This window comes from Lycorma delicatula, chromosome 3 (genome assembly GCF_047948215.1).
Source record: "Lycorma delicatula isolate Av1 chromosome 3, ASM4794821v1, whole genome shotgun sequence".
NCBI classification, from domain to species: Eukaryota; Metazoa; Arthropoda; class Insecta; order Hemiptera; family Fulgoridae; genus Lycorma; species Lycorma delicatula.
The window spans coordinates 27,507,102-27,533,002 of NC_134457.1; the positions used below are offsets into that span (position 1 = coordinate 27,507,102).

A 25,901-nucleotide genomic window follows, 5' to 3' on the forward strand; every position below is an offset into this window, starting at 1 on the left:
GAAGCCTTCTTTAAATCATTGTGAAACACGAAAAAAATTTTAAATAATTGTTTTGTTAATTTCCTTCCTGCGATGGAGGTCTGGTTGAACAGTTTATAATTCAATTAGATACCTCCACAGGCTACAGGTTTCCGCGGAAGCCTGGTGAAGATTTTCTTCTTTGAGGAAGCTTGAATCTGTTCTTAGATGATTCTTTAATATCTGAAGGAAAATGATTCATGATAAATAAAAAAATTACAAATGATTTTTACATCTAGAATACTGTAAAGAGTAAACCTGTTATATTATTTTGTATTGAATTAAAAAAATCTGATGTGGACAGCATATGACCTCCTTATACGCCTATTACATTATACACAAACATTTTTTTACAGAGTCTAATAATTATTAATAGATCGATATATTTAAATTTTAAAAAAAGTTAAAAAAAAGGAAATGAAGTCGAATTCGAGAGCAGCTGAGTCTTCTCCTTGTACGATCCAAATATTATATTAATTAAGATTTTATTTAACTATAACTCTGGAACCGATGAAAACAAGTACCGCATATGATGTATCGTTGAAAAGCCCTGAATGAGTGCTGATTACTGCAGTTAAGAAAAAGTCAAAATTCCTAATTTTTTTTTGGAATTTGGGCTGTTTTGGACAATTTGGTCCAGTTGATTCCAATCAAAAGGAGTGGTGCACAACTAACTAGATGTTACAACAGTCCTAAATCCAAAATTTCAACATTTTACGGCTAATTGTATTTGAGTAATGCGAGGTACGTACAGATGTCGCGCCGAAACTAATCAAAATGTATTCAGGGATGGTCAGAATGGATATTTCCGTTAAAAATCTGAAAACCGAAATTTTTCGCGATCACAATATTACTTCATACAACCAAGTAAAAAAAAGTTTTGTTCTGTAATAAAACTGTATCAACAAAAAGAAGTTAAACTAAACTGAATCGTCGATGTTAATTAATTAGGGAAGGTTTAGCAAGTCCCTACATAAATCATGCTGTGCTAACAATATTGTAAGCACTATTTCCGAGGGACAACACACATGTATAATCTTTAAAAGTTAACTTCTAAGAAGATTTTACATACCTTATTGTGGCACGTTGAGAAAAGTTACAGTTTACAGTTTTACAAACCTCGAAGATTTACCTCGAAGATTTATATTTGTAATTCTAATTAAAAAATAAATTAGAAATTTTTAGAAAGAAACATCGAAGAATGACTTGTATTTATTTCTTTTTTAATCTAATAATTAACTGGCGATGAATGCAATCATATACTTTATAACATTTGTTTCATTTTTCTTTTCTTACTACTATATTTAAAATTATTCTGATAACGGGTTTTAGTAAGTATGAATTTTAGTAAGTCGGAATATTATTTATGATACTTTTATACATCAGAATGTCGATGTGTATGTAATTATGTTTGGATTTTCATGTAATGCTCAAGTTAAGCTGATTTAAAGAGATTTTTTATTATTATTTATAATATTTTTATTGAACTTTGAGGATGATTGTAGATACAAGATTATTATGAAAATTACCAAAAATTGGTGAAGGCTAAAAATTATAGAATGGTTGTATTTTACAGCCTCATTTTTGAATGGAAAAATATTTTGAATTTCTGACTAAATCAGTTCTATAAGAGGTTTAGACAGACTTATAGTAAATTTAGAAAATAAATAAAATTTTATATTGGAATGAATAAAATTTATTATTAATATTGGATTTATAAAAATTAGGTAAAGTATTCGGGAGTTATCGACGATAAAAAGAGAATTTTGTCATAGTTTACGTAGGTTTACGACGAAAATTTTAGAGGCAAGCGATATTTTTATTGTTTCGAATTCACCTGCCTGGGGGAACATCAGATCAAGTTATTTTCGCGTGAATTGTTCTTTTCTCTTCTAATATTCTTTCATTCTTTCTGATGTATCTTTTCTTCTTTCTTTCTATATCTTGAATCTCCTTTTTCCTGAAACATTTCCTTGAATAACAGGTCATCATTTTTCACTGTCGTTCTGATCTACTGCCTGTCGTTGATGTTTTCATGGATCTTTAGTTCTTTCATGTCTTCTTGAGTGTATTTGAATCAGTTTTTCTTGTATTTTCTGTTTAGTCAGCCTGTTTTGGTTCATTTTTTCAACGTGACAGTAGAAGCTCATTCTTGGTAGATTGGCTAGTTTAAAAGCTAGGAGATTATTTCAAAAATTTAACACATGTAGTGATAAAGAGGAGAAGTGGAGGTTAAGGAGTCTTTTAGAGGAAGGTAGATGTAAGTACAGAGCAGCGATACGGAAATCTAAGAAGCTTAGATGGAAGGAAATGTGCGGGGCGCTGGATGACAACGTCTGGGGCAACACGTACCAGATAGTTACCGGGAGGTTTGGACGTAGATTGCCTGAACGCTCTGCCGAACAGTTCACCCGTTACGCTAGACGGCTTTATTACCTATTTGGGAGGTCTAATACAATTATCCATTCTTTTCTGTTTTGCGCTAATTTTTTAACTTCAATTACTGCGTTCTTTTTTTTCATGAGATTTTTTAAATTGTCTTTCTTTCTCTACAGCTTTTACCTTCTACGTACCCCTTTTTAACTAAATTAATCAAACTCGGATGTTTTAATATCACCAATTTATTTCTCAGCAGGATTCTGCCACAGAATTCTCTCACCTATCGTATTTCGTATTTTACCAAACTGAAAAATTTTAACACATTCCTTTAACGCCACATTTTCTAGAGTTTTACTCTTTTCCTTTCAAGTATTCCTACTGTACCCCGCAGTTAATTATCCATATAATTCTGCAATCTAAACATATATTAAAAAAATGTTTGTTTTAGTTAAGAGTCGACTACTGCTGTGTTATAGGAGGAGGGCGGATTATCCCTATGGCCTTTACTGCGGCGACCCGGGTACCCCAGGACACGTGATGTTCTAGTGCCCGCAATAGGATGAATACCGCCTAGCTTGCTCGGCGATTACCGGACCGTTCAGCGTGGAGAACATCATCCCCACTATGTTGCGGGCACCAAGAATTCTGATAGCATTGCAGGGTTCGTGATGAGGGTACTTCAGGAAAAGGAATGGGGGCTCGGGGATGCTTGCACAAGTGGACGATAGCGATAAGGTACGTGAACTCTCGTACCCCCGAGCGAAAAGACCAAGTTCCCGCTCCCGGAGTGAGGACCCAGGGACTGTATAACCGGGCTTGGTAGATCCTACTCTGGGGGTTTTAGGCGGGCGAAAGTGAGACCCGACCGGCGGGCCGAGAGGTGGAGGCCCATTAAAGTAAAGGACACTCCCCTGGGGTGTGTAATACTTAACTGCAGAATCCGGCCCGGGGGGGAAAAAACATAAGCTACCCGTTTTTCATACGTTACATAATTTCCATTCCATATTTTCAAGTACAATCTTCAAGCTAATATGATGAAATAATCATCTAAAAAAGAAGTATTTCTTTTTTTAATTGTAAATATTTTATTGCCATATTTATTTAAATAATATTTTAATACATATTAACATGAATTATTAAGGTAGTATTAATATTTCGTTTATGTTACAATTATTGAAAGATATTGTTAATCTTAATGAATAATTTTATTTTATTAATAATCAATTAAATTAAGTAAAATATAACAAATCAGCAAGGCGTATAAAAACGTATTTCTCATGATAAAGAAAAAATGTCTATACTGCAATATTTTTTATAGTTAAATATCCGAAAAATAATATATATATATGTGTGTGTGTGAGTGTTTCATATATATTTATATATATATATATATATATGATAAAATGTTAGTATTTTTTAATCTTGGAGGACTTCAAAACTAGAGAATTGTAAATTGGATGGAGAAAGACTGTAAGTTTTTCATCGAAAGTAATCGTTTCAATCTGCAATATACTACAACACAACAAAAAAATAATATAAATGCGTTTTTTTTTTTTTTAAATAGATGCCCTCATTTAGCTTACAACGTAGATGATATATGAGATTTATTCGTAAATAGTATAAAAGAGGACGGGATAAACGCTTTATATATATATATATATAAAATAACAATAGCAAAAATACTGATATAACTTTTTACGAACACAACATTTCTTTCAAAAATAAGGAACAAAATTGAACTGGAAATTTTTCCAACATAAAACCAGATTATTCTATAAGAATCGAGATATGTATGAAATTTAACGAATAAAAACACAAAGAAATTCAATGAGGCTGAAATTCTTTAATAAATTAAACGCTTATACAAACATTAACAACAGAAAACAAAAACGGAAAAAGTTTAAAATTATGAAAATTGAATTGAAGTCATTAATGAGTTTTAAAAGAAAATTAAAGAAAAGTTTACTGTTTACAATCAATCAAATCTTCTTTAAGAGAATTGAAAACGAAAAAGAATGATTGAGAACCAATTATGAGGGATTAATATTAACAACCTGCAAATTAAAATATTTTTAAAAAACAGTGATAAAAACGTAAATAAAATTTAATTAATATCTGAAGATCAATTAATTTCAATGGGTGCCGATGATGATACCTTTATAATTGTAAACATTAAGTAAGATTTAATTTTATATATATATATATATATACGGATTAAAAATGAATGATTCCATTTGAGTGATTTCCATCACTCAAGGACTCAAGTAAAGCTATAGAGGAGTAATATCCGGGGATTATACGTTCTCAACAAGGGGGTTGAGCTCTAAAATAATTAAATATCTTGACAGTAAAACAAATCCAGCCTAGGCTACGAAATAACCAAATATACACAGTCACTGTATTACAGGCAATTAATTATAAATTCAAAAGCTTAAAATCTTATGAATCTTGTAATTCTAATAAATAGAACCACGTGGATTTAAATAAATAGTTAAACGGGTAATACATACTGAGAGAATTCGTACCGTTCCCTGTTTGTTAATGGTAAAGTAAAAAACTGTTACTAATATTATCGAAGAAATACTAATGCATTAACCGGAAGAATTCCTTGAGAGAAGATAATTTTAAAAATTTTAACCTAATTAGTTGTAACTACTTTAACAGTTATCGTATTAAGTCTAATTCTTTGTTTGTAATTTACATGTTCCGTTTTACTTTGAATGTAGTTATTTTTTTTTATGATCTTGTTTTAAAATAACAGAAATTCCTGTGCTATTTAACACTGTTTTGCTTTGATCGTTGTTCGTTTAATTCGTTCTTCATAGCCAGACTTTCTAATAAATGATTGTGAACATTACCTCGTTTTCAGTGGACTGATTAGGAATCCAGTCGTGGAATCCAGAAAGAAGGTATCGTCTATTATCTCTATATTAATACATAGCTCAGTATCTTAATAGGTTAGCGGTATAACGACTGGAATTCCAGTACATATGAAGATTTTTTTTCCAACCTTCAAGGTTATTTTACCACTACGGCAAACTAATAGACAATAAGGTCAGTAAGTGCCACAGGTTACCATTATTGATCAGCCAGTAAGAAATTAAGAAAATATGCTTATGAAAAATTATAAGTTTTAGAAAATACAAGAGATAAAAAAAAAAGAAATAATGTTGTGGCTATCATAGAAAGGATTTATTGAAATTCATTATTTACTCAAACACCCAGAAGTTCCATGTTTCCACAAATATATACATACAATACGGCCGATCGGTAAGTTTTCGGGGTGACACAAAGATGCCCCAAGTATGAACCAATTATTTTGAGTTTTGTCAAGTATAATCCTTTAGATGGTATGCTGTGAAGTTTCAGACGCTTGCGTTCAGTTGCGAGAGTGGGGATTACTCAATCTCCAAAAATTAAAATTTTGGTGGATTGAGTAAATAAAGCAAGTTTTAAATTTTCTGAAAAATGGATAAAATTGAAGTTCTAACTGTTATAAGTGCTTAGTTTTAAAAGGTTTAACACATACAGTTATACAAACAAAGTTAGATTCTAATTTAAAGGATTCTTTCCCTCCGTTTTAGACGGTAAAAAAGTGGGCTGCTGAATTTAAAAAAGGACACAATTCGTACAAAACGATAAATTGTTCGGGACGCCAAAATACCGCTACGATCGACACAAAGATTAAATGGTTCCCGAATGGAGTTACACGAGCTTGTTAAGTTGCAAACATTTCGATAAATTGTGCCCATTACATTTTATACAATGTTTTTTCTATGATAAACTTTCAGTTCCATGAGTTCCACTTTTATTAACACTCTGATAAGTTTAAAAAAAGTGGCATAAAAGTTACGGTTAATGAAAGGAAAGCCGAATGCGTTTTTGGTACTAACTAATAAGACTGAACGCTTCTAAAGGGTGCTTAAACTTAAACGAGATTCCCTTGATTTTTCTCAACGTTTTATAACACTATATGAAACGGTTTTTTTTTTAAATATTCACATGGTGTGGTACTCATAGCCTACTTGGAAAAAGGCAAGTACATCACCGAAAATTATTATACTTCATTACTACGAGTACATTCATGGGAATTATTTAGGCTGAAAGTCAACAATTAGTAAAAAAATTAAGAGCTCCTTCACCATGGTAATGCGTCAGCACACAAGTCTCGGGTTGTTCTGCAAAACTTCATGATCTACTTCGAAGTACATGCAGTGTATTTACTGGATTTGGCTTCCAGCGATTACGTCCTCTTTCAAAATCTGAAGAAATTGCGGTGGGTGAAGATTCACTTCAAGTAATAAGTACAAAGCTGACGCAACCGCTGATTTTGCAGTTGTACAAATTCCATTATAATGATGGTAAAAAAAGTTGGAAAACTTGTTAGTCTAAATGTACTAAATTGAAAGATTAAAAAAAAAAGATTCTTTGTCAGGTCGTGAACTTTCTGAACGACCTGTTATTACAATTTCAGTTGAAAATACTCTTTCTTTACGATGGAAACAAGGGTATTTTTGAAGAGGGTGGTTCGTAATGAGTGGCAGAGTGAATGGATGCTATCATCAACAATACTCCGTAGCGCGAGTGGTAGCGTCTCAGCCTTTCACTCGGAAGTCCTGGGTCCGAATCCTATCAGGCATGGCATTTTTCATACGTTACAAATTTACATTCGGGCTAAATGATCATAGCAGTCCATCCCCGCACGTTTCATTAAATAAAAAAACACTTCTTCCTGTTAAGAATAATGTGTCACCATGGAGCGCCTTATACAGGAATGACCGTCGAGAGGAAGTTTTTATTTGCCGTTTGCGAATAGGGCACACTAGACTCGCTCATGGACATCTCATAACTCAGACCGATGCACCCGTTTGTGTTCGCTGCGACTGCCAACTAATGGTACACAACATCCTTGTGGATAGTGACTGTTATGCGACATTCTATCGCAAGTTAAAATTAGGGGCTAACATCTGAAATTTTCTAGGAAAGACTATGACGATATTATCGAATGCCTTATTATCTCTAAAGGTCGTGCATCTGTAATTGAATAATTAATAATTACTAATGTGGTTCCTAATATTTTATAAAGTATTTTAGATTTTTACTATTTTACCTTTGATATTATACTTCTTTTTGATTTTTAATTTTATTTTTTATATTACTATTATTTGGTTTACATGTACTGATATTTTGCGTTTATTGTTGTGTTGAACTAGTTTGTTTATTGTAAAAGCATTGCTCTTTTCCTGTTTAGCCTCTGTAACCACCGTAAGGTATTACAGAGGCTAAACTCTGTAATACCATCCATCATGGATCCATGGGTGGTCATCCATGTTGACGATTCCTCATTCATTCAGAGAATGAATGAGGATGGTGTATATGAATGTAAATGAAGTGTAGTCTTGTACAATCTCAGGTCGACCATTCTTAAGATGTGAGGCTAATTGAAACCCAATCACCAAAGAACACCGGTATCCACGATCTAATATTCAAATCCGTGTAAAAGTAATAACCTTCAGTAGGATTTGAACCTTAGAACTCTCGACTTCATCACAAATCATCGACATCACAAATCAGCTGATTTGTGATGACGAGTTAACCACTAAAGCAGCCCGTTGTGCACTACATTATCCTAGTAGAATTTAAAAAACAATTTACTATTGAATGAATTGTTTTTACTTAACAATAAAAACAAAAAATCAACAATCAACAAAATATATACTAAATAAATTTTTTCAAACATGGTACCGTTGGTAAAATATAATTATTATAAATATAATATTAAAAACAGATTACCAATGTATTATTTGATTCCCCCGTTTTTTTATAGGTATTTCTTTGGTATTTTGATAAGTTATGTTTCAACTGTTATGTATCTAATTTTATCTTGTGATATATATTTTAATTTTAAATTATTATAAATTTCTCCTGAAGATAGCAGAATAGCAGAAAACATTTGAGGAAATCAAATAATATGTTTTTAATATTATATTTATAAGTGTACTAAATAGTATTCTTTTAAACTGTAAATAAATTGAGTAAATTGTGATAAATCTATCCTGTGAATTCAAAGGATATGTTCTGTCATATGTGTAAATCAGATCATTACTTATATACATGTAAAAAATTTTAGAACTAGTTTTCGATAAAGAATTTCTGACAAAATATATGCTGTTTAACTGCTTTTGTCCTAGACACGTGTTAAGAAATGTCTCAAAAAATATATGTCTCAACAAATAGTCTGTGCGAAAAGATATGACTCATGAATCCATGAAATACTTAATCCTAAAAATGATTCTAATACATATTGTACCTTTAAATTACAAACAAATAGAATTATTCTTTTGTCTACTTTTTCTTTTTTCTGTTTAGCCTCCGGTAACTACCGTTTAGTTAATGAGGATGAATGAAGTTGAGGATCATCTTCAGGAGGATGCAAATCATCTTCATCCATGAAGATGATCATCTTCATGAATGAAGATGATATGTACGAGTGTAAATGTTGTGTGTAGTCTTGTACATTCTCAGTTCGACCGTTCCTGAGATGTGTGGTTAATTGAGACCCAACCACCAAAGAACACCGGTATCCACGATCTAGTATTCAAATCCGTGTAAAAATAACTGACTTTTTACTAGGACTTGAACGCTAGAACTCTCGACTTCCAAATCAGCTGATTTGGGAATACGCGTTCACCACTAAACCAACCCGGTGAGTTATTCTTTTGTCTACTGCCCTACGCCAAGACTACGGATAAATATAGGAATAATATTACTTGCAGAATAGTCTTGGATTTTGATAGTCATGCAAATTTTTTTTATAAATAAATTTGCACATAACTTAGGACTTGATCTCACAAAGATCAATCTTGGATCACAAGTGTCCTCTTTTCAATTCAAATATAGAGTAAACAGAAGTTAAATTTCTGTTATGAGATTTCTGCTTCTAAGTTTAATGTACTGTATTGCCAAGTTTAACCGATAATCTCGTACAGAGTCATTCAAAGTATTTCATTTTAATCTACCTGAAAATTTATTTTTGACCGATAAGGACTTTAAAATTTCTTAAAAAATTGACATTCTTTTTCGTGCTATCTAAGTGTTATCAAACCAAATAAATTCATTTGCAATTCTCAGAATCCAGTGATTCAGGAAACCAGGCTAGGCTATGTCTTTGTTGGAAATTCACCCATCAACAATCAACCTAATAAACCAATTCTTTACTCGAACTGACATTGTTAATCTTTCAATACTCATGAAGAAATTTCGAGGGATTGCAGAACCTAATTCTTCTAAACAACCGTCACAGGAAAATCTCATTTGTGTAACTCATTCTTCAGAAAATAGATATGGAAATAAACCTGGAAGATTTGTTGTCACTCTCCCACGCAAACCAGATAGTATGAACTTAGTGATTCTCATGGGAATACCAAACAAATATTTTTAAATTAAGAAGGCAAGGTTAATTGTATTCCCATTCCCAAGATTAGTTATTCTGATTTTATTCACGAATACTTAAACCTAGGCCATATGACTGAACATGATTGATCAAGTTCCTATTCAAATTTATGTTAGCTATCACATCATGTTCTGTTTAAAGAATCAAGCCTAACAACTAAACTTTGAATCGTATTTGATGGCTCAGAGTAATTGACTAATGGTTTATCACTCAATGACACATTACTATTTGGTTTTACTGTCCTACACAATCTCTTTTCAACAGTTTTTAGATTTAGAATACATAATTATGCTATTATTGCTGATATCACAAAAATATACAGGCAGATTTTGGTCATACCTAAAACGTTTTAGAGAATTTTATGGCAGCATTTCCCTGAGCAACAATTAAAGCATTATGTATTAAAAACTGTAACTTATGGCACGGCTAGTGTCTCCTTTTTGGCCACCAGATGTCATAATAAAACTGCTGAAGATAAGAACGACCAATTTTCTGCTGCTTGTCAAGTTATATTAAACGATTTTTATGTCACTGAATTTATTTCAGGATCTGACGATCTAGAAATATCAGAAAAGTTAAAATTGATATAGATTATTTGCTGAAGCAATATGGTTTTTCACTCTATAAATGATTTTCTAATCATCCAAATGTAGTTCCGTTAAACGATAATTTCAATGCCTCATTAAGAAAAAAAAAAAAAAAAATGAACGCACATCAGGAATTCTATGAAACAATCATTCAGATAAATTTATTAAAAAACTAACACTTATTAAAAATTTTCTGCCTATTTACTGGAATTTATAACCCGCTAGGCTTAATTTGGCCGGCATTTTTTGTGAAAATATTCTATGCAACAATTAAGAAAATTAGTGTCAGAATTAGAATCTTAAAAAAAAAGAAATCTTTACTTCAATCCTTATGTATTTTTTATTGTATATTCAAGTATTTTTCACCGAATTCAATGATTTTGATTTTTTGTTTATTTTGTCTAGAGCAAAAAAAAAATGTTTACAGCAATTAAAAATGCAAAGAAAGTGGAGCTTACTCTTTAAAATGTTCTTGTGGTAGTTCCATAATAAATATTTTTCAGATAATTTAAACGGCATATTTAAAAACGTTACCGTCCGATTTATATGAATTTACAACTCCTAAATTTAGACATAATTTCGCAAACCAAAGAATCTTCTTTCAATTCATACTTGGTAATAATCTCTTAACGTAATTTTTTTGCTTTCCTTTTAATATTTTTATCAAAACGTACTTTTCTCGTCTTTTTCATTGCTTTAAAAGAGATTTTTTGAATACAGACAGCGTTCTTTAGTCCTACCAATATTTTACACAAAAATATTAAATCTGATCAAAAAAGTAAAACGTAATATAAATTCAAAAAATAAAAAAATAATGTCGTTTTAATTCTTTAATTTTCGACGTTTTGTATTAAAAAAATCAAAAGCTTTTTAAGATGTAAGGATATAATATGCTTTAAAGCTTAAAAAGCTTTTAAGATGTTGGTTTTAATATTACGATGACTTCAAAATAAATTTAAAGAGTTAAAAAATAATCTTATACAGTTTTCTTTTCATTAGGCTTTTTAAAATCAGTTTTATTACAATTGTACTTGTTCTTTAAATTGTCTCTTTTTTGCGATGACTACAGAACATTTTATTTTTTTGTTAACTATTTGATTTAATAATTTCAAGGAATATGTCCAAGTACCTTCTTCCTTAAAGTTAATTTTTATTAAAAATATATATTTATACATCACACAAGTAAACGCTGTAATTAATTTATATATTACGTAGACCATTGTGCTCCCTTATAATTACATTCAAGTGTGGTAGTGAGTTAATCACTCATCTTTCATGAACGCTTATGTTGCGTGGCTAAGGAAATAAAAGAAGGAGGTATGCACGCGATTTATGAAGATACTCACAACGATAATTAAACTTAAATCTCCGAAATTAAGAATTTTTAAGACCTAACTGAGATTTTATTCCTGACTATCAAGGTTTAACAGAGATTATAAAAGTTATATAGGCTAAATATATTTTAACGTAATTAATTTGCCTAAATTAATATTGTTTATAAAGATGCAGTAATAAACTGTCAACAAAGAAGAAGTAATATAAAAACAATATCCCTTAAAAATCCAACTTTTAATCTACATTTTTAGCACCACGATAGCTTAATATAAAATTAATCTAAAAAAGATCTAACCCTATCCTGTAATTCAAATTAATTACTCAAAATAATTTTTCACCAATAAATTATACAATTACGAATTAAAATAAATATGATTACTATATATTTATAATGAATAACCAAAAAAAATTTATGATTTCGAAAAAAAATATTCACACGTTATGAAGCCAAACGTTGTAAATACATAATTTATTCTGTATATAGGATATTTATTTCCGACTATTACCAAAATTTGTATTTAATTTGTTCATTGTCTGATAAGAGAAGAGAACTATTAACACCATTAATTAACTGTACTGCTAGCCCAAGTAAACTTCTTAGGGTTTATATTGATGATTAAACAAAAAAATAAAAAATAAATTTAGATAAAAATTATTCTTCGTAATTAAAAAAAAAATTAGATATTTATTAGTTTACAAACTACTGTATTTTCAAAGACAATCCAATGTCAAAGTAATACTCTTCCTAATTCTTAAGATTGAATTAAAAAATATAATATTGTTAAAGATCAAAAATAATTTTAATGATCTATTCAGTTATTTTATGAATAAAATCTATTTAATTATTAATTCGTAAGCACGCTTCAATATCATATCAGTAACGATCGTATTGTAAAAGAGTTAATAAATAGTGCAAACTAATTAGCTCACTAATTACGTGAATTAAAATGCTTTTGAAATTCATTTATCAGTGATGCAGTTCTAACATTTCAATAGCTAAATTATTCATATGAATTAGGTTATTTAAATGGAACTAAATATACTTTTCAAAGGAATAAAACTGTGTTAAAACGATGACGTATAGGATGGCATAATAGCGTTAGCAAAATACAAAGATATAAATGAAAATAAAGAAGATTTTATGTAACACATTTTTTTGAATATGCATGTAGACATGCTTGAAATCGGCTGTATATTCATATATATGTAAATAAACAAATATACATATATATATATATATATATATATATATATATATATATATATACAGTTAATTATAATAATTATTGGTTTTTATATACAGGAATAATAATAATTATTATTTATTATTACTAATACTATTATTAATTTATAATTAGATTAGTAGATTTTCCTTCAATTTATTTCTCATCTTGCATTGAAAACTACTACTGGAACATGAGGACGTCCTTCAAATACTGACTAAACTTAATAACAGTAACAGTGACCTATTTTTTGTTTTCAGTCACTTGACTGGTTTGATGCAGCTCTCCAAGATTCCCTATCTAGTCGTTTCAATTCGGTATACCTCCTACATCCTACATCCCTAACAATTTGTTTTACAATCCAAACGTTGCCTGCCTGCACAATTTTTCCCTACTACCTGTCCCTCCAATATTAAAGCGATTATTCCAGTATGCCTTAATATGTGGCCTATAAGTCTGTCTCTCCTTTGACTATATTTTTACAAATGCTTCTTTCTTCATCGATTTGCCGCAACACCTCTTCATGTGTCATTTTATCCACCAATCTGATTTTTAACATTCTCCTATAGCACCACATTTCAAAAGCTCAGGTACTCCGATCGTCCAAGTTTCACTTTCGTATCAAACGATGCTTTAAACATATACCTTCAAAAATCTTTTCCTGACGTTTAAATTAATTTTTGATGTAAAGAAATTATATTTCTAACAGTGACCAAAAAGAAATATTACGAATAGCATAAATACGTAACAAACAACGTTTTTTCTGGTGCAGGAATAATTGGTAGAAGAATAATAAACAACGAAAAATCTTATATAAAAATTTATATTAAATCTCAGATACAACACTACTCTTTTCGTTACAATATATGTATGAATGTTTGTATGTCCGCGTGCATGTGCATGTGTGTGTGCGTGCACAGTATATGACGGATATTGAGCATCAAAACTTGACTTCTCTCCTAATATTTATTCCAAAAATGATTTTTTTCTATGATCTTTTTCTAAAATATCAAATAATAAATAATTTTTCGTGCGTTGCACAAAATCCGTATTATAATTGGTTAAAAAATGTGTTTTCTTATTAAATAATTATATACCTGTTTAAATGTGTGTATCGTGGTATCGTGGTTGGTTTGGTTATTATCAGACTATTTGAGTTCATTGATTCGTCAAAATAATTGTCTATTTTGTCGAATAAATTTAACGATTTCCTATTGGTCAGATTTATATACTGTTTTGATTGATGAAAACCATTTAACGTTGTGATTGGTGAGAAATCCGGTCTTTCCATTGAAAGATACAATTCGACTTTTAGGTCCAGCCTAATAGTGTTTTAATATATATATAGATATATATATACATTTTAATTCATAGTAGTTGATAATTAAACGTAACCAAGTTCTAGAGAGATATTTCTATTAACAATTTTTTTTTTTAAATAATTTTATTAAACACTATTATTTTTATTTTACATTGATCAAGTTAGATTTGCAAACGGAAAATAAACGTACGTGAATATTTACGAACCCTATCTCCATTTTAATAGATGAGATTCAATTTTTCTTTCATGTGAACATACTTTAATATTTCCTTTCCACTAATTAACTTATTTCCCATCAGTTTTTTCTTCAGTGTTATAGCAAAAGTTTATTCATAATGAAACCTGAAGTTAACAATTTCTTTGATTACAATTTAATTTCAAATTTATTACAATTATAACCTCAAACTCCGTAGGACTTATGTACCTCTTGATAAAACTGCTTTCAAAGTCTTTCATTTTATTTACGGAAGAAATTTTTCAAAGGCTTACTCTTCATATCGCGAATGAGTACATTCCGGGCTTAACACTTTAATACTTATACCCTTAAGGTTGAGTTCGAAATTTATATCAATAAGGATGTGATTAAACTATTAGTAGCTATTTTATAATATTTTTAATCTAATATTTATATCAATAAATATGGATCGTTAAACAATATAAAAAAATATTTTACCGACCAGGAAAATGTATGTTACACAGAAATTTCAATGTTATAATTAGGAAGCACTCTGTCGACCTCCGCGACAGAATGGTAGCTCCTTTGTTTTTCATCCAAAATGTTCTTGGTTCGCATTTTGGTCTTGAAATTTTTCACAATCTACGAAGTTCAGTTCTTCTTATAAGAATAGAGCGGGTAGAAAGTCCAAATCACAGATTTTGACGTAAGTCTGTTGTTACCGGAGCTTGAAATAATTATTTTGAATTATTTTGTTTTATATTTAACAGTCCTCGAAAGTAGAAACAAAAAAATTCGCTTAACAAACCGAGAAACAATATAAACTTTACATGAAAATAGTTAAGAAGTATAATAAATATTTAATAAAAAAACCATTCCTGACAGAAACAGATATGATATTAAATAGCTGGAAAACCGTTTATCAACTTCCAAATCTAGCTTTGAAAAAGAGAAAAGATTAGTTATAATTCCCTAATATGTAATACGAATACGTAAAGGTTAATAGAAAACTGATAATGGAGTAAAATAAGACCAATCGCGATTTTTTAACTTCGTTATTACAAGATATGGGCAAAAATACCACACAATTAATTGTTCGCTTTCGAGTATTGATGGATGGGGAACAGGTGAACGTAAATCGGGTTACGAGTTATGGGCAAGATCTAAAAAAAAATAAAAATATTTATTATGTTTGAAACAGATACGCTCTTTCTAAGATAAACTATGTTCTGTTTTTATTTCTTACCACGGGTACGAAAGTCTGTAATCAGTTAACAATTAATAAGTGTTTTAAAAAAAAAGCTAATTTATGTACTACACTTATAAACAAATATTTCAGTTGTAATATTTGGTCTTCAAAATAGTAAATCTTTTTTTCCCTCAAAATTCGTTTTTACATTTAGCTGTTTAACCACATCGTTTTGGAATAGTTTACACACACTACAGTTGTATGGAGAAGGTTTCCCGTGAAAATGGATTTGTTGTGGTGAGGTTTTACTTATTCCACTTAAGTAAAATACAGCGAAGCCTACGTAAATAAAACAAAAAAGAATGAAAATAAGTAGCCAGTGTAATTTAACTAGACAGGAAGAGTAATGAAACAGTTGAAGATAAATTTGAATCCTACAGTTGAAAAGAATATTGAAGTGATTGTTTTATAACGGAGAAATGTTTTTTTTTTATATGAGTAGGGCGTAACAAGGCATTAAACAAGGAGGGTGGTTAATGATGTAATATGATACAGTTTTGCTCAGGAAGAGATCAACAACTGCCTAATATCGTATCACGTTATTTATGAATCACTCTTTTGAACAAATAGCCTGTAAGAGAGAAAAATTATACCCACTTCAAAAATAAATATGCTAATCTGAGATTCTCTTAGCGGTTCAAGAAATCAACTATCTCGATTCAACATCCATCCATCCGTTTAAAATATTGATTCTCAAACTTTTTTGCCCACCGCTCATGTTGAGACTCAAAAGTTTTCTAGCGCCTCAAAATTCTCAAACATACCATTTGTTAAAATAATAATTGCAATTGGTGTTTTTAAGATGCGCTCTTAAAAACAGCAACTGTTATTATTGTTTTTAAACGTGGCATACCTCTATTTCTGGGTTAAAACTTACATTTTAAATGAAAGTAATTAAAACGGATATTTAACCATATTACTCCTCTTCCCCTCCAGACTCTTTTTCATCCATCATCTTCCTCGTATTGTAGTACTTCAAAAGCCTTCGTTCTCAGAATACCACCATTCATGCCAGTAATCAAAACCCAATTTCTTGGACCATGCAGCACAGCTGCTACGATATTGTCAGGCGTAACCTCACCAATAATCACCACAAGGACCTCCCATCTGTCCTCGGTCCACCTGGCACAATGTAAGATTGTGTGTACCGTCGAGTCATGCTGTCGCAGTAGAAGCACTGGTCCGACCTCTCCCGATTTTTCTCAGATACTTATTGAAGCAGCCGTGGCCGGACAAGAATTGTGTCAGCTCAAACAACAGTTCCTCATGTCAGCCACGGCTTCAAATCCGGGATTAGCCTCCATCTGCATGTACCCACCTGTTACCTATTCCACCTCGCCTGCCAGCTTTCCAGTAGCATCTGCTTCACTTGGCCCCGACCTGCTTCAGTAGTCGACCTGAGTTTTTTCAAGACTAAAAATTTACCGGTACAGTTACATTACATTGATAAGTCACTAATGACTTTAATTGTTGATGCGACTATAAATAGAAGTATTAAAAAAAAATACATTTTAGAAAAGTTAATACAATAATTTCGGGTGAAGAGGTTGGCAGCAATTCCTATTGTTGTTTTATAATCAGCTGATATAATTTTCTATTGCTTTTTTCTATGAATAGCTATTTTTGGTTATCTGTGTTTTTTATTAAGAAGAAATGGTTTTTATCAGGAATGAAAGAATTTTTATTGTGGTAAATTATTTAATAACTAAATCATTTATTTTGGGCCAATAACCTTATCAATTAAAGTTCCCGGGTAAGAATGTACCAAATAAATCTTCAACTCATCGTTTGATAAAGAAATATAAATAATGGACTGGTTCTGTCTGCAATCAGGGGCATAGCCGGAATCGTTCAATACTTAACGACGACATTGGAAGATGTTAGGGTAAACATTTTAAACTCACCAAATAAATCATTACGAAAACTTGCGCAACAAAAAGGAATATCTCTGAATAGTGCCTTTAAAGCTGCCCAGCTTTTTAACTTAAAACCATACCGAATCCATGTATCATATAAGTTACACCTATTTGATTATGCTGCTAGGCTCCACTACTGTCAATTGTTTACTCAGTTTGTTCGAAAGACAATTAAACTGTTGGATAATGTATTTTTTACAGATGAGGTTTAATTTCATTTGAATGGTTATGTTAATAGTCGGAATGTGCGCTGTTGGAGCTCCAACAATCCTCACATCATTCATTCACGATCTCTACACACAACTACAGAAAACTGGTATGTGATGTACAATTTCCAGGCAAAGAATAATTTGTCATATATTCTTTGGAAAACTCTTAATGCTAATTACCAAAAAATTGTCACGCAATTACGTGACAGTACAATAAATTTATTTCAAATCTAGAATTACATGAGGGAAATTCGTGGTTTCAATAAGATGGGGCTTCATGTCACACAGTAAGAGCAACAATGGACCTAATGAGTTTCTTTGGTGAACATAACCCAACAATTTCTTTGGTGAAAGATTAATATGACTGGTTAATGAACAGCTAAGCTAGGTTACCTGATTTTTCTTCTGCAATTTTTTTCTCTGGGGTTATCTAAAAGGTTGAGTGTTCAAAAATAATCCACACACTATTGAAGAACCGAAAGCCAACGTAACTGAAGAATTACGAGAAACTGAAAGACGTACACTTCCTAAGGTTGCATGGAATATGAGAAAGAGGGTGGACACTTTCAAAACTTTTTATAACAACATTTGATCTCAACATTGTTTTGTATAAATAACTAATATTTAAAACTCTAGGAGTATATTTGAGGGCTTGAGCTGCAGTCGTTCTGAATCCATCATCCAAATTATTCATGATATCCTTTCAAGGATAAATAAGGGTACTTGCATGGGTTCCTGGCCATTGTGGTATCATCGAGAAGAACGGGCCAATGAGGTTGCCAAGAGAGCTGCAATAAATGGCGTCCGAGTACAACCGACATGTGAGAGAGACTTCATGAGATCAGTCAGTGTAAAATTAATGGCTCAGTGGAATAGGTTCTGGCTGCTGAGTCCTCCCACGGTATTACATAATATCCCGGAGAATGTGCTCGAGAAACCACCTTCCCCAAGCAACTGAAGACTGGTGTGTCGGCTGGACACACCAGGCTTACCCACGCTCATCTATTTGGCTCTCTTCAGAAGATCTACGAGGCTTGCCAGATCAAATGGTCCGTGCACCATCTGCTCTTTGATTGCCCAATCTTAAGAACCACAAAACTTAGAACTGGGTTCAGTTATGAAATTTTCATTAAAACAGAAAGGAGGTATAAACCGTCTGTTGCGGTTCCTCTCCTACTGTGGAATGAAGAATATGGTTTAGTGATTTTTGTATGATTTATGTATTTTAGTTTGTATTTGTTGTTGTTAGTTGTCTACATTTATTCTTTATTGTTCCTGTTTCTTTATTGTTTATTTTTGTTGTTTTATGTAACACTAAATGATAGTGTTATTTATGTCGCTAATGACTGTAATTGTTGATTCGACTGTAAATAAAAGCTTTAAAAAAAAATAAATAAATAAAACTAATCGCATTAAATACAGCAAATTATTTTTCTTTAAATTGGGATGCATTTAAAAAAAAAACACCCTGAAGTGATAAATGTTATTAAAAGATCCCAAATAAAATATAATATATCAAGATATTAATTCTAATTCAGATACTTAGAGAAATAAAACAGATTTATAGAGTCAATATCATTTAATGATAAATTTATCACAATAAATAAATAAATAACAGAATTACCAGTAAAACTCTAATTAAAAATTAATAGAAGATAACCATTATTGTAAATATTTTCATATTTTGAGACGATAAAATATAGTTATAATTAAAAATAAGTAATAAATTATAACAATCTTGCTTCGCAAAAGTTTCTATATTATTATTTTTTACTTAAAGTTTTTTTTTATTAAATACTGAAAGAAAGATCATTCTCTAAGAGAAAATAATACAACATAAAGTTTATTATTATATACTGGATCAATCTACTGGTTTAATTTAATTTCAAGAAGAAATTATCAGAAACCACGACGAAAGTTAATGATACCAACCGACAACTATGAGTAAATAAAGTGTACTATTATATTACATCCCTAAGGATTCTATTCTGGATAGAAACATAGAGTTTTATAAGAACCGTATCAAAGACAATTTCAAGTTTTAAGTTACAAAACTACGAAAATTTCAGTATGCTATTGAAACTTTTGATATACTTTTACAAAATAATAAGAAAACTTTACACGTAACTTATTACGGCCAAATAAAACATTTCTTTGAAAATAATTTAAAAAAAATATAAGGCCACTAAAATAAAGAATTTAAGAAAGAGAAAGTAAAGTATCATAATCTTACTTAATGAACTAAACAAAGAAATAGTTATAATTTCAATACGATCTTTCTGTTTCTTTTACTAAAAGGAAAGAGGAACAAACAGACGTATTCTAATGTAATTCAAAGAGTTTGTGCAATAATTGTTCGCTATCTTCAAAATAAATCTGCTATTAATAAACTTCAAAAAGAAGTACTCATGAATTCCACGAGGAAAAATGTTATTAGTTATTGGATGAGTTTTCCAGGGATTTTGTTACATGTTAAAAATAATATTTTAAATTGTTTTTTCTTTTTATTTCTTTGGTATTAATTTTCAGTCCACTATATTTACAAATAACACATTTGATTTTGTCAGTTTTACACTTGATGTAGGTAAATTCATATAATTCTCAATTTACACTATTATTCATACCATACTTGACAAAATTACATGCAACTTCAATAAGGCTTATTACAAATACTTCAGTAAATGAAAAGAGAAACAAATGAACATCATATAATTTGAGTTAATTTTTGTGTAATAATTTATTTAATTTTGGTTTTAAATGTAATTTTAATATCTTTATTTTAAATTAAAAACATTTTATCATATATACAGTTACATCAGTAATACAAAAAAGGCCGGGAATGAAGTTTTTCATTTTTGAAAAATTTCTCTGTCTAAATTCAATGATTTTTATGTAAATATATTTATTTCTATTTTTATGATACATAGTTAAATAAAAAGTAAAAAAAAAGAAGATAATTCTATACTTTTGGAGGGCTCAATGAAAGTTGAACGGTGGGACTATTGTATAGTGTTCTAGAAAAATGAAAAAAAAAGTTTTTTCGTTTTGGGGCTCCCGTACTCACGAGGAAGCATTCATGTAAAATTAAATTTAAAAAAATGATCCATAAATGATGATAATAAATTAAAAAACTTCTTTTTAAATATATTAAAAATACAACCATAATTCTAAATAATCTGGGCTGTAATTTTTTAGAAAGGGGATGAAAGGTTTTGGCTAATTTGTTTTTCAAGAAATACTAAAGAGTAAGGGCAATCAAAAAATTAAGATTTTTACATTTTAAATGCAATAGGTAACTTGAGAGATGAATTTAAATTTAAAATAAATTTAAGAAAGTTGATTAAAAATAAAAAAAATACAAATAAAATAAATAAAAGCGTGGCGCAGTTTTTATAACAATATTTTCGAATAAGTATTTATAGATATTTGCTGTATTTTAAAATATATTTTTTGTTTAATGAGATTGTTTAGTATATGTATATACTTTATTTACCTGTAACAAAATAACTCAAGTTTTAATTCTTTGATGGTTCAAATTTGCACCGAGATGACCTTTAAGGGTTAATAAGACTAAAAATAAAAATTAAATTTAGAAATCTCGCACAAAGTTATTACATTTTGACGGTAATCTGAAAAATTATTTATTATTATCATCATAATTGTAGTGGTAATTATGAATTCATTAAATAAAAATTCATAATTAATTAAAATGAAACTTTTAGCGGAAAGAGTGCGTTCAATTTGGCTTAGATTACAAGCAGAATTCGAAGATGAACTTCAACTATGTGAGAAGTGAGAGTGGGTGCATTTTCCTAGATTGTTACTTGTAGCTAGTCAGTCTCAACTGGAGAGGTTCCAGGAGACCTTTCCGCCTCCTCGCGTCGTTATTGAAAATGAAAATGAAGATTAACAGTTGTAAAAATAAGTGTTGTGTTGTATTAAATAAATTATAAAAACTGCGCCACAATTTTATTTAACTGAATATTTTCATTCCTTTAATTTTAAAATTTAATAATTATTACATTTATTTATTTTTTATTTGTTGATTATTTATTAGATATTTATATAACTTTCTTTACTTTTCAGTGCATTTTTATATTTGTTAATATATTATATTTTTTTGTTTAAAATTCTCAATTTGATTTAATTCTTATTTTTTACTTTTTAGAGGTTTTTTTTTTTAAATTCGTTTCCTTCTTTTATTAATGTAATATTAATGTTAGTTAAATAAAAGCTTTTTTAAAAAATAATTTTTTATATGTAATCAAATATATTTTTGTAATGTTTTTTGTATTTTTTTTTAAGACTAAAAAAAAATAAAAATATTGATTTTTACACATTAAAATTACATACGTGTACCAAATTTCAATCATTTTCATACATGAGAAATGAAAATTTTCAACTAATTGCATGAATTTAGCGTAGGGGTAGCATGTGGGTCGGTCATATCAAATTCCGACACTGTAATGCTGTATTGTCATCGAAGTTACATAAGTGTACCAAATTTCATTGATTTTCATACGATAGATCAAAATATATAGAATTTGCAGGATTTGATTATTCCTAAAACGAGTTAAATAAAAGCTTTTAAAAAAACGACTATTTTTTTGTTATCACAGACCATTGGAGTGGAGTGGCCAAAAAATATTTAAAATAGTTTGAAGGCCGAGTGATGTAGTAAATATAGATTAAAAAACTTTTTCTGAAGCAAGATATAACTAAAAAAAAAAGAAAAATTCATATAAAATCATTTTTTGCGGAAGGGGGTGAACATTAATTAAAAATTTATTGGTAATTTGTGATCTCGATAAAAAAAATTCAACTTTTGTAAGGAAAACGTTTTGTTAAAGTGGCCTAGTAAAGATTTGAAATCTCGTTTCAGGCAAAACGTACCCATCCTTTTTCAAATTTTTGGAAAACTTTGATATATTCTTTACTCCGAAGGTAGTATCTGTCTACCTACAAAGTTTGAAGAAAATCAGTCAATGGAATACAGAGTTATAAAACCAAATACGTACGTACATAAGCACTAACGTCCGTCTGACAACGAGTTTTTGGACTTGGGAGGACTGGAATAAAAATTTTTTCACAATGATTTACAATCTATTTTAGTTTTGTTTTGTTTTTATTGCCTCAATACACAAAACTAAAAAAAGATCAATTTTTTGTTTGATTTTTGTGACCGATCTATATACTTTTCCGTTATAGATATAGCACCTTTATAGCCAGAAAATTAATATTATTCTTCTATAATTCAGTATCATTTGTAAGTTTATACAGATTTAGCTGTTTTTTTTTTTTTTTTTTTAATTATGTCGTTTTCTTTAGATTATGTTTTGTTGATTTTATTATATATAATAATTATTATATTTTCGCAATATTATATATTATGATAAGCCAAACAAGTAATTTAACAAATTTTTATGCTTTCCTTTATAAATAAGTTTAATAGAGAATTAATGGTAAGCTACGTTCATTAACTAAAGTTTTTCACATTTATTTTATTAAAAAATGGAATTAGTCATAAACGAAAACATATTTTGTGTGTAATTTTATAATGTTTAAAGAAAAAAAGATGGAACGCACAGAATGTATTTTTATTTGATGTAAACGTAATTTCAGCAGGTAACCTGACATATGCCAGAAGCTACATCCTACAACGTCATAGCCAAGTTTTAGCATATATTTTAGCATAGGATATAAAAAATATAATCTATAAAATGAATTTAATTCTTAATTAAAAACTAACTGTATAAGGAAACGTTAGTATAGGTCATGTTGTAATAAATACATACGGTAAATGGAGTAAAACCGAATTAAATGATATTTTTACGAAAATGCTTCAAATTATGGAGTGAAATAAAAAGGATTTAAAAATATACGCAAGAAAAATATAAAACCTTTAACCGAATACAAAAAAATTTCCTTCCATTAACAAAAGAAAAAATTCAAACTAAAAGAAATTAAACGATGTGAATTTGACTCTTTCTTTCTCTTATAATTAATTTATTGTTTCTTGTTTTTAAGAATAAATTTCTTCAATGAATTAACAAATCCATACGAATTTTTCTGAGTAATGCAGTAATAATTATTCTGTTAAAACATTTTCCAAAAGAGCTGGTGGAATATTCAACATCTTGTTCGTAATGAAATTTTTTTAAATAGTTGTAGTGTTCATTGATCTTTTCGAGAATATTATTGGTAAACGTGAGTATCATTCCAATTCAAAAATGTATTCAATCTTGTATTACTAACAAATATACGGTAGTAAGAAGATAATATGAATGAATATTAATATCTCCTTTTAATGATAAACGCCAACACATATTGCTAAGTTACTCTTAGATAAATTTTAGATTTGTGATTATATTCTTACTACAAGCTAGAATTTGCAGTTATTTATGTTTGCCTTCTGCCAGCCGCCTTGACTTAACATGTATTAATACAATATCGGTATATATAACGTTATTACTAGTTCAAATATTATAATAAAATTAATTTACAATATAAAATAATAAAGACTATTATTTTATAATTTATTTAATTTGCGAATAATAAATATTTAGAATAATTAAACCTAACCGAAGTATTACACCAAACCGGTAGTTATTATCATTTTAGCGGGGTCCCAATTTATAATGACTCGTTTCTCTTCACAGAAGTAGAAACTGTTTCATGCTACTTTCTTACCCGGTAGGAGTTTTTTTTTTTAATTGAAATTGGTCAGTTATTTAGGCTACAAATTGTTGTTGAATTGATCATTGAATTTACACGATATACTGTTACATTTCTGAAAAGATTTCTCTGTAAATAGACTGTTGAATACGTCACTACTCCATAAATCAAAAACATTACATAAAGAAGAAACAATCTTTGAGGGTTTGTCAAAGACAGGGTGTACACAACGAAGGTTGTTAACATCAATGAACTAAAAAGAAGAATCGAAGGTGTAATTAATGTAATAATTTTACATTTACACATTTTATGCACCTCAAAAGATGCTGAAGTGGAAAGCTTGTTTGAATTTAATTAGTGTTGTAAACAAAAATATTTGAAATGCCCTGTTCAACAATAAAACATGCATATAAGTACACTGCTTTGTTATTTTTTATTAACACCTAAAATGCGTTGATTAATTTATAATCACCCAGTATAATGTACTAACAAGTTGACATCTCATAAGAGAAGAATTAATTAGCACACTCCAGGAAGGATTGACAGAAGGTACAAAAAAAAGAAACGATAAAAGAGTAAAAATCATAGACGACTAAAAGGAAGTAAAAAAAAAAAAAAATCAGGATTTTAAAACTTTATCTGGGAATAAAGGAAAATGGAGATGGACATAGGGCTAGAGATCTGCCTCAGGGTAGATAACCCATATGATGATAAAGATAAGATTTAATTCCAATTTCTATAAGATAACCAAAGAAACCAACATCAAAACAATTATTATCCCATTTTCACCTTACATGAAATAGGAATTTAATCTCAAATTCAACAAATAATATACCAACCACAAGATGAAAAGAAAATATAAAATATTGCTTATGATAATAATAAAGTATGGAATATAAATTAAAAATTATTTTAGAGCCGATCACTTCATTTATACAATTCTTTTCTTACGCGATCTTAAAAAAAAAAACTAAAATACAATCTAATAATTAATTATCAGGTCTCGCTGCGTGCTAAATCATCTTACTTTTAAAGACAGGTTTAATAACATTTAACAAAAATTAAAATCGTAATGTTTTATACATATTTACATGTGCATTATCGTACAATATTAAATTAATTTCGTTAATATAGACTTACCACTGGACTGTAAATAATAGCCTCGCTTCCTCGTTTAGTCCTGCACACCATTTCCCTTTCACTACAGCCTACAACAAATATTTAAAAACACTCTTTTAAAAAAAATAGTGTTATAATTTAAAAAAAACTACATAATAGATAGAAATAAATAATTATTTCAACTTAAAAAATCATTATCTGCAGAGGCGTGCATATCCCTCCGCAGATAGGCCCTCCTGGCG

At 29.5% G+C, this 25,901-nt stretch overlaps 1 protein-coding gene across 8 annotated transcripts in view; it reads right to left on the bottom strand.

The window, feature by feature from the left end:
* Nucleotides 1-25,901, bottom strand: part of LOC142321485 (high affinity cAMP-specific and IBMX-insensitive 3',5'-cyclic phosphodiesterase 8-like) — a 1,158,933-nt gene that overhangs the window by 338,098 nt on the left and 794,934 nt on the right. For all 8 annotated transcript variants that reach the window (XM_075359602.1, XM_075359603.1, XM_075359607.1 and 5 more), the window contains one exon: nucleotides 25,681-25,748. In XM_075359602.1, the coding sequence (XP_075215717.1) occupies nucleotides 25,681-25,748 (68 nt within the window). The remainder of the gene's footprint in view (nucleotides 1-25,680; nucleotides 25,749-25,901) is intronic.